Consider the following 12,764-nt stretch of genomic DNA (forward strand, 5'->3'; position numbering starts at 1 on the left):
CAAAAGGAATCCAATGGCTACCATAATTAGAGCAGAAGCCTCAGCAAATAATAAACTATGTTTTTGGTGTAGTCATCTCTGTTTATATTTTCATCAAGATTTCTAGAGACAGAAGAGAAGCAGTGAGCAGCATTTCAAATTTAGTATTTAAGGATCCTGAGTATTGACTATCCACCCTCATTCATTCAACAAATGCTTATTTGGTACATCCTATGTGCCAGAAACTAGAGATATGATGGTGAACCTTATGGACATGGACCCTGCCCTTGTGGAGCTAGTCTAGTGGGGTAGACAGAATTTAGCAAATACATTAAATAAACAAAATTTAGCAAATGGACATTTCATATGGACTATGATAAGTACAATAAGAAAAATAGAGGGAATTATAACCATCTCTTTCCCTATTCCTAACACCAACTTGGAAACAAGATTAGGTTTCTTGTACAAAAAAAAAAAGTTCTAAAAGAAATAGGATTCAGAATTCAAATTATATAAACTTACAGCTTCTCTGCCAATGAGTGGATAAAAGGGGGTACCAAAAAGTTTCCTTCCATTGATAAATGCTTTCATGATGAAATTGGTCACTATTGAAGAAAAGAAAACAATAAAAATGTAGACCTTAATGTGTAAGAGGTTCAAAAGCAGGGGAATTCTATATTTAAAACTTACTTTTTCTAGAAACTCCAGCACCAAGGTTATGATTCAAATCAAAAGGGTCTAGAAAAGAAATATTTTATTTTTTAATTAAGAATAATGCTCACAGTAATATAAAATATACTTAGTAGCCAAAACTAGTCTAACACTATATAACTCAGACCAAAGTCAGGAAATTATTCTTTTATAATTATAGATTAATGGATGGAAACTCATAAAGATCAAGAGGAAGAATCTTCCAGACTCTAATGTTTCAATTTTCCCCTCAATTTCATCAGCCAAATAAAACTCTTGCTTTTTGTTTTGCTCCTGAATTAATATCAGCTAAATGATTACCTTCAATTGCAATGCATTTGGATGTCCACTGCTTCTCAAAAGTTGTCAACAGTTTTTTCTGCCGAATGCTAATTACATATTCTTTGAAATCAAATTCTTCAGTATAGAAGCGAAGCAGCCCCAACCAAAGCTCTCCTAATGTTTCTGTGTTCTTTCCAAGTGAAGGTAAACGTTTTTTCTATAGGTAAGAAAAAGAGAGAAATGTCTATATTTATCCAAAATATGGACCCCAAATCCAAGAAAAAGTATTAAATTAAACTATGCAAATCTTAACATGTATCAGTGAGCATTCTATAACATAAAAACTCTGAAAAAAATTACCAGTTCTTCTGTTTTATCAAAGAAAAAAGCATTCCATCCATCAACCATTCTCTGTGGGATCTGTTTTCCATCAAAGATCTGCATTTAAAAATTAATTTCATTATTAGATTTTGAGTTATCCAACCCAAAAGCCTAAATACTCTCATATCATTTTAGAATTTATCCATAATAAACATATTGAAATACTTATTCCAAAAGGAATACATCAGCATGGTATAATTTGATGCCAAGTTATGAACAAATAAAATGTATCAGAAAGGCGAAAGCTGGGAAAGGATATCTTACGAGCATCAGACTCTGCAAATGACAACATTTTGATATTATATATTTGGCCTATCAAAACACATCCAGCCCAAGATTAATGAAGTAAAACTAAAGAAAAATAAAACTGACATTTTCAACAAAGGATCACAAATGCATAAATATGTAAAAGATAATACTTACTGACTGTACATCTTCTTAAAGGAAATTAATGAAGCTGTTTGTTTTGGGGAAGGGCTCTAATACCTTTAATCAGTTACCTGTATCATACAAGGCTGAAAAGGCCCAAGACATTGATTTGATTTTTTAAAATAGAAAATTAAGTAGCTTTCCCTGACATCTTGATAAAGATTGTAAAATCTTTATGATTAATTATGAGTAGTAATTCACTGGCCTAAGGAAAGAAGGGAAAGTAATGCTACTTTACTAAAAGAAAAGTATTCCATAAGATGACTGTACTGGCACAAATGATCTCTACAATTTTGAGACTTATTTTCTATAAGAGTTTTAAAGAGATGCAATAAAGTAAAAAGGTGGACTAGGTTCAGAATCAGTAGACCTCATTTATAGTCAGTCCCACCAAGTAGTGATTCTGCACAAGATAATTCTTCTAAAACCTCGGTTTTCCCAATGAAAATGAGAGATTAGATTAATTAGGTCAGTTTTTTTCAAATTTTATTTTTCTTTTAAGCTGTAGAACCCCTTCCTAAAATGTAAACTTTAAGGAATCTTAATATGTAAAACAGATAAAAACAGAAGTACTGTCATAAAAGCCTGAGCGGAGAACACACGCCCTATCTTTTCCCTCCTCCACTTCTCACAAATAATGAGCTCCTAGAGCTTACCAAAATACACTTTAAAACCACTAGACAAGGTGGTCCCTAAGGCTTCTTCCATTTAAACGAGACAGTGATTTATAAAATTAACTACATGTCTACCCCTCTAATTTCATTCTTTGGTTTAAGTTCCTTGTGGGCAAGGACTATAGCTTATCTCTGGAGCCCAAATTCCTATTACATCAAAGCCTGCCATATAGAGAATAGTTAATATGTTTATTGAATGAATATATTTTCTCTGTAAGCATATTTACATAAAGACCAGGTTTCTAAGGACTTAAGCTAATACTTGGCTTTTTAATATTTACATATAACAAACAAATATGGTTACCAAGAATTATCTAGCATAAATTCTAACATTCCATAAAACAAAAAAAGGAAAACCCATAATTACAGATATTAATATCTAAAATAAAAAATATGGGCTGCTGCCCTCAAAAATAAAATAGAGAAGGTTTTAAAGAGGCCAAATAATACATTTTGCCCTCATAGATTAAGATGCTATTATATAAGCTGCTTCTTGAGACCTTGATTATTTTAACAGAATTCTTACTTTGGAGTAACAACCAAGATCCAAACCCAATTATGTTGGCTACAGTAACACAGTAAACTGGACCTGTGGGATTTGGAGGGCATTTAATCACTGATCTGTCACCTATTTTTATGAACTTCCGTTTTTCACAGTGCTTCACTTTCTACTCTGTTTCAGCCTTTAGAAACACTAACACTATCCTCTCTTTCTCTAACACACACATTTTCTTTCTCTTTCTGTTTCTCTCTTTCCTTTATCTCAACACCAATAATCCTCCAAGCACTCAAGTCTTCCTTCTAAAACCTCACCAAACAAGTCAATCATACTTGTGCAAGGAGTGACCCTATATATTTCCATATTTACTTTCTTATTCTGTTGTAGTATTTTCATATCTACAAAATTATAATTTTTCAGTTGTGGTAAAATACACATAAACATAAAGTCTACCATCTTAAATCATTTTCAAGTGTACAGTTCAATGGCATTAGATACATTCACATTGTTGTATTACCACCATCACCGTCCATCCACAGAATTCTTCTCATCTTGTGTCTTGTAAAACTCAAAACTCTGAACCTATTAAACAATAATTCTCCATTCCTCTCTCCCTCCAGCCTCTAGCAACCACCATTTTACTTTCTGTTTCTATGAATCTGACTACCCGAGGTACCTCATATAAGTAGAATCACATAGTATTTGTCCTTTTGTGACTGGTTTATTTCACTTAGCATAGTGCTCTCAAGATTCATCCAGTCAACTGTAATTTTTAAGCTGATATAAGGTAAGAAAACACAGAAGTTCATAATATCAAGTATGACTAACACTCCTTAACCTTCTCTTAGTATTAATTTTGTGACAATTTACTTCTATGTATGATGGCTTGATAGAATACAGCAAAATTATTCTGCTTAAGAAAGCTCCTTTTGACCTAAAGATCTCTATATTGTTGACCATGAAGACACTCTTGGCAGAGCCTTACTTATTACCCAGTCACTTAAAGTCTAGATTGAATTACAAATGGAGTCAAAGATCATCAGCTTCATTAAACATATCCTTACCCTTAAAAGTTGATCGATGCCAATGATCAATACTTAAATGATGCCAGAGCAATGAACAATGGGGTCCCATATGAAAAGCAAAAAAGGCCAGAAGCAAAAATCCATATATCATCAGCTCCTATGTATCACAAAGCCCCCCACAATCAGAGCTCATTATGATGGAAAATATTTCATGGACTGTCTCTCATTTCACCAATCACTGTCTGTTAAGCAGATAATGGAACAGTTCTTCAATTTGACTACAGCAATCCTACCTGAATTTTTCCAATAACAATATTAATAAAGCTGTTAATAATAATAATAATAATAATAATAATAATAATAATAATAAAAGTAATAATACAAGCAATCACCATTTATGAACTCCCACTTTAGCATCTACTATATTCAAAGGCATTCAATGTCTCTGCTCCTTGTATCAATGCTGAAATACTACTACCATTATTACATTTTTACTGATGATAAAATTCAGACTAGTGGCAGTCAGGCAGCTTGTTGAAGGCAACATGTCAAAAATAAGGATTCAGACCAGTTATCTCTAGCTCCAAAACCATGTTCTGCCTGCTCTTTCCATTATATCATGCTGCCTCAATGGTTCCTTATACATAGGTAACATAATGAGAGAACAGAGACAAACCCAATGGAAACAAAATTTGTGTTCCACTTGAGTTAATCATATTATTTTGTCAAAGTCAGAGCAAATTATAGCAAATGACTGCTATAATATTACTAGAGTAATTATGCATAAGATCCCCAAATTTAAAGCCTTAACAACAATTAGACTAATACAGAGAATAATCCTGGCCTTGGCAGGCTTAATTAATCCCTGCTAAATTTTGAATATCCTATGGTGAACAACCTTGTTAAAAAAACAAACATCACTCAACATACATTCAAGCAACTTAAAAGTTTCTAATAGGAAAGGATATTTAAATTTATTTCTCTCCAACTGTTATTTAAAAGAGGGGAGGAAATGCTGCAAAAATCACAGAAAATCATTAGAACTTCTTAAAACTTACTAAGGCCATCTGACATGCACCATATGGCTATTTTGTGATATTCTTCTTTGCCAGGACTATCAGTTTATGTGAAATCAGAATATGTGATTTTCCAAACAATTCTGATGCTTCTTGTCTACCTCAAAATAACCACCCTTCTAAGAAATTAGAACTTGATCCATCCCAGTGCTTGTAAATCCAGTTTGTGCCAAGAATGAGGAGGAACAGATGGATGAGTAAGAACTCCCTTGTACCTACTTTAGAGAGTATAAATTGCCAACAAAAAGGGACTCTATGAGTCACCAAATCCAAGTAAATATGAGTATAATCTGTTTCTTTTGATGTACATTCTTATGCTTAATGCAATTAACATGACAGTACAGAGATAAGGAAGAATTTCCTTGTGTTTTTTTCCCTCAACCAAATTCAAAAACTTGATCAAATACACAGGAATAAATCAAACTTCATTGCCAAGCAGGAGTGGGGAGAATATTCTGAAAAGAACTTATGTATTTGCAGCCAAGAGACTATAATATGAATGGCTACAAATTTCATAATCACTGGCAGCATAGTAAGACTGTGAAATACAAAAATGCTGCAAAACATATTCAACAGTTCTACTCATCTAATATACTTTTGGTAGTATATACTGTCCCATAATAAACTTTTTTTAAAAAAGTTCCTTGTTTGATTATATCATTAATGGAAGAAGAAAACTTAGGATATCCTTGATGGAAAAATCCTTCATGATCTCATGAACTGAGCAAGATTTATTGTATTTAGATCTGTTGTTTTCACAGGAAATGCCTTTATAGTCCTCTTAAACACCTACCTCTTGTAGAACTGGGATAACAGGTGGTTTTCTCTGCTGCAGGAAGTACAGCACCATAAGGATATAAGCATATGAAGATAAACTTCCCCTGGAAGCATCTCCAATGTCACATCGCTAAAAAAAACATAATGATTGAAAACAAAACTTCAGAATCTCATTCCATGAAAAAATACTGACCACTCTGAGACACCACTTTTTAAACCCATCAAACTGTTAAATAGTCAAAAGTTCAATAACGAACTATTACAGAGGGTATGGGTAAACAGGCACTCTTATCCATTATACATCATAAGTTAGATTAAAGATTAACATAAACTTTATGAAGAATAATTTGGCAATATCAAAATTACAAAAGCACATTTCCTTTAATGTAGCAATTCTATGCTAAGAATTCATTGTCCAAATATGCCAAAAAATATGTGAAATGACTAAATAAAAAGATTTTTATTGTAGCACTATCTTAATAGCAAAAAATCAGAAAGAACTTAAAAAGCTCATTAATAAAGTACAGGTTTAATACCATATGAGATTGCTCATATGTGGAACCTAAAAAAATAAAATAAAATAAAATAAATAACATAAAATAACATAAAACAACATAAAATAACATAAAATAAAATAAAATAAAATAAAATACAGGTTTAAAAAACGGATCCCTACCCACACAGTAGAATAGTATGCAGCCACTAAAAAGGGACAAGGAAATTCTTATTATATTAATAGGTAATAATCTTTAATAATCTATTGCTCAGTTAAAAAATCAAAGTACAAAACAATTTTTTCAGTATGTTTATACCTATAATAAAAAGGAGGTAGGAAATTCATGTTATTTTCTTGTACTGGAATAATATATTTCTAGAAGGCTACAGAGGAACATGTAACACTGGTTGCTTCCAACAAGAGGTACTAGTTGGCTAGGAGATAGATGTGGCAGGGAGATTTTCTGCCATAAACTCCATCAGACCTTTTAAATATTGAACCACATGAATATGTTGACTACTCAAAAAAATTTTTTAATTAAAAATAAAACCCTAAAAGAATTCTCAGAGACTTCCCCTGAGTGAGGCTTTAGCTGATATTATATAAAGGGAGAAGAATGAGTTCTCTGACATGAACCACTTGCTTTCTATCAAAACTCCACGGCAGTACCAAACTGTCATGTTGGACTTATTTTGTGAGGTGAGTCTAGAAGACCAAATTGTATCAAATATGATGGCTGGATGCCTTCCTTTTATAAGATGACTTCTGTCATAAAGACATGTATAGAACTATCTAAAAGTATATGTCTCCTTGTTGGAAGAGTGGGCTTTATGAAATGAAAATGTAAACAAGTCATTTCCCTAATAAAACCCTTCTACCAAAGCATTCACAAAATTAACTATTTACTAAACAGCTACCATAAAGCAGCACTATAGTGGACTAAAGATACAGAAGCCTCCACTCTCATGGAGTCTACACACTTAGCAAAAAACCAAAAAAATCCAGAATTCAGTATTTTACTATTATTTAATAGGGAAACAAAGTTTTCTTGGTACTGTTTTCTTTTCTTGGCCAGAAAAATTAATCACTAAACCTAAATACCAGATTTCTTAACCTAGGGATTCTTAACCAGGATGGTATGCCAAATCCTATGCCTGGGGTTGAAAATCATTACTGCACTGAGAAATTTTACTATGAGAAATTTACTACTGTTACCCATGAGAAGAGAGTACACAAAGGAAAAAAATAAGAATTACTGTACTCTAATAGGTATAAATTTCAATGATTTAATATTGACTATTTCTTTTTAAAAGCTCAGGTAAACAAAACCGAGAAAATATTTTCTGCAAGTCTGATTTATCAGTATGTTTCACTTTAATATCATGAGTACTATAACAAAGCAGATCATTAACTTTTTCATAAATACCTTAGCAAACACTTTCATAGTGTATCCCAAGTACTGTACTCTAGGATCAATAGCTGCATATGTAGCTAGCATTCTTGTGTTATGCTGAGCCTGAAAAATAATTACATATTTGAAAGCATTTCAAATTTATTAAAATTAAACTTACAGATCAGATAAAAAGATATAATAAACTCCAAATAGAATATACATATACATGTAAAACTTAAAATACCAGTAAATGAGTCAAAATATAATCTTCAATCTGAAGAAAAAGTTATGATTATTGATAAAATATTTTATCCCTGTACTGCTCACAGTTGCAAGTTTTAAACAAAAAGGTATAGTCATTGATCTGTAAACTTTTAAAATGACAAGTGTAAACATATCTGGATCCTTACAGAAAGTGAAACTTACCAATGTATTATATAAACTGATATCGCCTTCTAAACCACTTCGTCTGTGTTCAAATTTTACTATAGGCACTTTGGCAGTAGTTATAGGCAAAATGTTTCTTAAACCTGATTAAAAAAAATTCACTAGTTTAAATAATTTTCATAAAACTAAAAAATATTTTCTGTTGTTTTAAAGCTGTAATTAGAAGTTCATACCTGGATGTCTCTTAAGAATTTTCGCCAAATTTTCAATTATTTCCTTACAATTTAATTTCTAAAAAACAAGAAAAATAAATAATAAATTAAAGTTTGTCTGACTCAATTCGGCCTTGTTGCAAATTCTATTTTAATCTAGACATTTAAAACTAGCATTTAAAATCTCCGGCCAGAGTGGGGAAGGTATAGCTCAGTGGTAGAGTGCATGCCTAGCATGCATAAGGTCCAGGGTTCAATTCCCAGTACCTTCATTAAAATAAACAAATAAATACACAAACAAATAAACCTGATTACCTCCCTCCACCAAAGTTTAAAAAATAAAAAATAAAATCTCCAGCCAGAAGGTTTATATAACCTTGCTAGTCAAAGAAGGTGGTCCATAGACCTGCAGTATCAGCAACACCTGGAAACTTGAGAGAAATGCAGAAATCTCAGCCCCAGTTCTAGTCTGCTAAATCATAATCAGCCTGTTAACAAGATCCCCAGGTAATTCACATCCACATTAAAGTTTGAGAAGCACAAAAGAGAATAATATTTTCAATACATGAATGAACAACTATAGAGTGGGTTTGGTGAGGGCAAACAGTATAGTGATTAAGAACATAGGCTCTGAATTTAGACAAACCTGGATTTAAATCTTAAACTAAGGACTGAATAGCTGTGTGCCTTTGACTAGATCCTTAATCCCTCTGAGCCTCATAATACTTTTCTATAAAATCAATTTAATCATAAATTCCTATCCTATAAAGTAGTTGGAAAGATTACATGAGACACTTATGTAAAGCATTCAGCAGCATACTTTGTACAAAGTAAGCACTTTAAGTTTGTGAGCTATTTATTATTATTATGTTGATGAGGAAAAGAAAAAGAATCCTATTACCAGCACCTACTTCTTCAAAAAAACCTCTTAGCTCTGCAAATTTAAATGTATTGGTTATTTAAAAGCTAGACAGCAGAGTTGATATGGTAACAATAACCATAATCTAAGAAATAGAAAATAATGGCATAAATTAACTGGATTAAGATGAAAGGTATATACATCAATGCCCACATTTACTACTAAAATAACTTTTGCATATCCCCAACATGCTCTTTTCAGCTACAAAAGAGCAGTGGCCATTGCAGCTTAAACTGGGGATTTCAAAGGAATAATTTATTACTAATAAATTAATAAAATAATAATAAATATAATAAAATAAAAGAGGTTTATTTTTCTCTTTATTATGCAAGGATAGAATTTATGCTAAATTAAAGTTTCAATTATGGTTCATCTGGAAATAGTTTATTCTTTTTCATTGTTTTGACTTTCTAATATGAATTTTATATAGTACACAAACCCTTAGTGATTAGAAGTATGATTATTAAATTTTACATAGAAGATATCTAAAACCATAGCTTTCTTCCTGGGTAAAAACTGTTTCCTATTTCCTCAATCCCTAACCTTCAGAATAGAAAGTGGAAGACTCTTGAAGTAGATGGTACGGAGTAGAAGTCAGTTAAAGAGAACTAAAAAATTTACAACTTTCCAGTTTCTTCACAGAACAAGATGTTAATTAACACCAGAAGCAGTTTCTTAGGCCAGAAATAAAGATCTACCAGGTGTTACTGCCATCTTTACTTTGTTTCTAATGATTTAAAAAACACCTTTTGGAAAAACTATTTCAGAAACACATAGGTACATTCTTCTGAATTCTTGTATAATACAACAGAGGCTATACTGACACCACTACAGATGCCAGAAGCTTGGCCTCACCCCAATCTTGCAAGCAGTCCCTGATTCTGAAACATAAATACCAACAACTATGTTGGTAAAGAAATGAGCAACTACAGGGGTACCCTCCTTTTCTAGTTGCTGCTAGGAAGGCCTGAGACACTTCTTCCCTGTCCATTCAGTCCTTTTCTTTACGGAAGCTTGGACACTCTCACTCCCACTGTTGAGGCCTGGTATACAAAGAAGGAAAACAAGTATCCTCTCTCACTGCTGAGACTGCTCTGGGGGAAGGTTTGCTCCTGGCATCTCACGGTGGAACTCAGAAAGATTTTAATTTCAGAAAGTAGTGGTTAGGTTCTAAAGTACAATTAGTACTATATTTCAACTACATTATGGGTTAAATAAATTACAGAGAAGCAGTGAGATACAATTGAAAGAGCATGAACTCTGGAGTCAGACAGACCTGGGTACGAATCCCGGCTCCAACATTTACTAGCTGTGTGAAGTCAGTTTATCTCTCAAAGCCTCAGTTTCCTCATCTGAAAAATGGGGGAAATTATCTACCTCGAAGGTGGTTGTAAGAGTGAAATGAGATAATGTATGTAAAAGTGTATACTGGGGACTCAAATGTTAGTTCCCCTCCCCACCCACAATGAGTTTCTAAAAGCTATCCTAGAACACATCATTTATAACATTGCTTCTATAGAAAAAAAATGTGTTTTGAGTTCCCCCAAATTATAATTAACTTGTAGAACACAACCCTTTTATATATTAAATGTCCACCTTTATTTTCTATCTTTAGTGATACAAAGACATCACCTAATGGAAGGGATATGAAAAGACAGAGTAAGTAAGATCAATGTTTACTACCAAACTGAAGCAACAGCTTCTCGTCAGTTCTAATCAAAAAATTCCAACTCTGTGGTATATTAACTGCTCCAAAAATTCATTAAAAAGCACTTGTAACTCTCAGGGACATAGTTTTTGAATTTAAAAATTACTAAGCAGTAAATTTACTTACTTAAATATTTTAATGTCCTCTAAATGATAATGGTAATGCTTTTACATTTCATACACTGCTATTGCTAATATATTTATATGAAGGATGACATAATAAATTTTTATCAATTCTACATACAAAATTAAAAACAAATTCATCATTGGAATAAAATAACTTCCACATCCCTTTCCAAACACTAACTCTTACCTCTGCATTTTCATGGCCCTCCAAGGTCATGCAAATATCCAGATCACTATCACGAAATCCAAATCCATTCTTAGAAGAGCCAAATAAGCACAATCTTGCCTTTTCTAAGCAAGGAAAACAGAAGTCAAAAGTTTTATAATTAACAGGAAAGGGGAGTCTTCCATCAACTACTAATGGCTTACCACAGGATGATCTTATCCAATTCCATGACTTAAATTACTTACCATTGGCAGATATACTGAGAACTTTCCACTCACCTAAAGTCCAGATCTTCTGCCCAAGTTCCCATACCCAAGTATCTAACAGCATTTTCCATTTTTTCCATAGACATCATAAATGCAACAAGTGAAAACTATCAACTCCACCTCAAACCTACTATTATTCCTATAATCCCCATTTCTCAGCAAATACCATCAGCTACTCAGTTGCCCAAGTCAGAAATATACATGTGGTTCTTAACATCTCTCTCTCAACTTCCATATCCAAAGAATCACCAAGTCCTTTAGTTTCCTCCAACTTAACTATCTTATAGGCTCATCTACTTTTATTCATTACCAACATCAATACCAATACTTAAGATCAATATTTAGAGACATACTTCTCAGAAATAAACTAGTTTTTTCAGGGCACAATTCAAGTAGTTTCACAAATATTACCTTAGCACACAGAATTAATTCTCCTCTAAAAGTGAGAAATTAGTTCATTTGATATAAATTATGATAGTGCTATTCCTTCATGCTTATTAGTGTCACTCAACAACAGGTACTACTTCAAACAAGGTGTGGCTTAGTAAGATTGGATTAGTCTTCCTATTAATTCTTGCAGACTACACATTTAGACAAACTCTGTATTTTCAAAACTTAAACTTCTGATTTAGTTCTGATGACCTACTTGAAATCAGTGACAACTGGGAGACATAAAAGAAGCTACATTTATCAGTAAATAAAAATGTGCATGGGTTTAATATAAAAGGAACTTAGATTTGGTCAACATCTTATATATTAGCAAATATAATTTAAAATGAAAAGATAAAAGATCATCTTTTAAAATAAATAACTTTTTATCCTTTTCTAAAACATTTGGCCACGAAACTCTTAATTCTTCACCCCCATGCCCAAAACCTGCTCCTTTCTGCTATTTTTGCCATCTCAGTTAAATAACACCACCCAATTAGTGACGGGAAAATCTAGAAACCATCTTTGACTCCTTTTTCTCACATCTAACATGTAATGCATCAGCAAATCCTGTTGACTCTACATTCAAAATGTATCCTATCTGACCACTTCATATCTACTCTTCCAAATCACTATTATGTCTCATCTGAACTCATGCAACAGACTCTTAAATAAATGTTCTGCTTGCTTCTATTCTTACTCTATTCTCTTAGATCATGTCATTTTTGTGTTAAAACCCTTCAGAAGCTTCTCATCAGATATTCAAAATAAAGTTCAAAGTCCTTCTATCAATATCTATTAAGACTCTAATGATCCAAACTCTAGGTTACTCCTCTGACCTCATCTTCCTA

At 32.5% G+C, this 12,764-nt stretch overlaps 1 protein-coding gene across 11 annotated transcripts in view; it reads right to left on the reverse strand.

Moving 5' to 3' along the window:
* Nucleotides 1-12,764, reverse strand: part of TUT4 (terminal uridylyl transferase 4) — a 133,929-nt gene that overhangs the window by 26,869 nt on the left and 94,296 nt on the right. For all 11 annotated transcript variants that reach the window (XM_032494265.1, XM_032494264.1, XM_032494267.1 and 8 more), the window contains 9 exons: nt 11,240-11,343; nt 8,322-8,379; nt 8,128-8,231; nt 7,735-7,824; nt 5,829-5,942; nt 1,312-1,389; nt 991-1,168; nt 670-717; nt 502-584 (listed from right to left, as the gene is read on the reverse strand). In XM_032494265.1, coding sequence (XP_032350156.1) covers nt 502-584; nt 670-717; nt 991-1,168; nt 1,312-1,389; nt 5,829-5,942; nt 7,735-7,824; nt 8,128-8,231; nt 8,322-8,379; nt 11,240-11,343 — 857 coding nt within the window. The remainder of the gene's footprint in view (nt 1-501; nt 585-669; nt 718-990; nt 1,169-1,311; nt 1,390-5,828; nt 5,943-7,734; nt 7,825-8,127; nt 8,232-8,321; nt 8,380-11,239; nt 11,344-12,764) is intronic.

This window comes from Camelus ferus, chromosome 13 (genome assembly GCF_009834535.1).
Source record: "Camelus ferus isolate YT-003-E chromosome 13, BCGSAC_Cfer_1.0, whole genome shotgun sequence".
NCBI lineage: Eukaryota > Metazoa > Chordata > Mammalia > Artiodactyla > Camelidae > Camelus > Camelus ferus.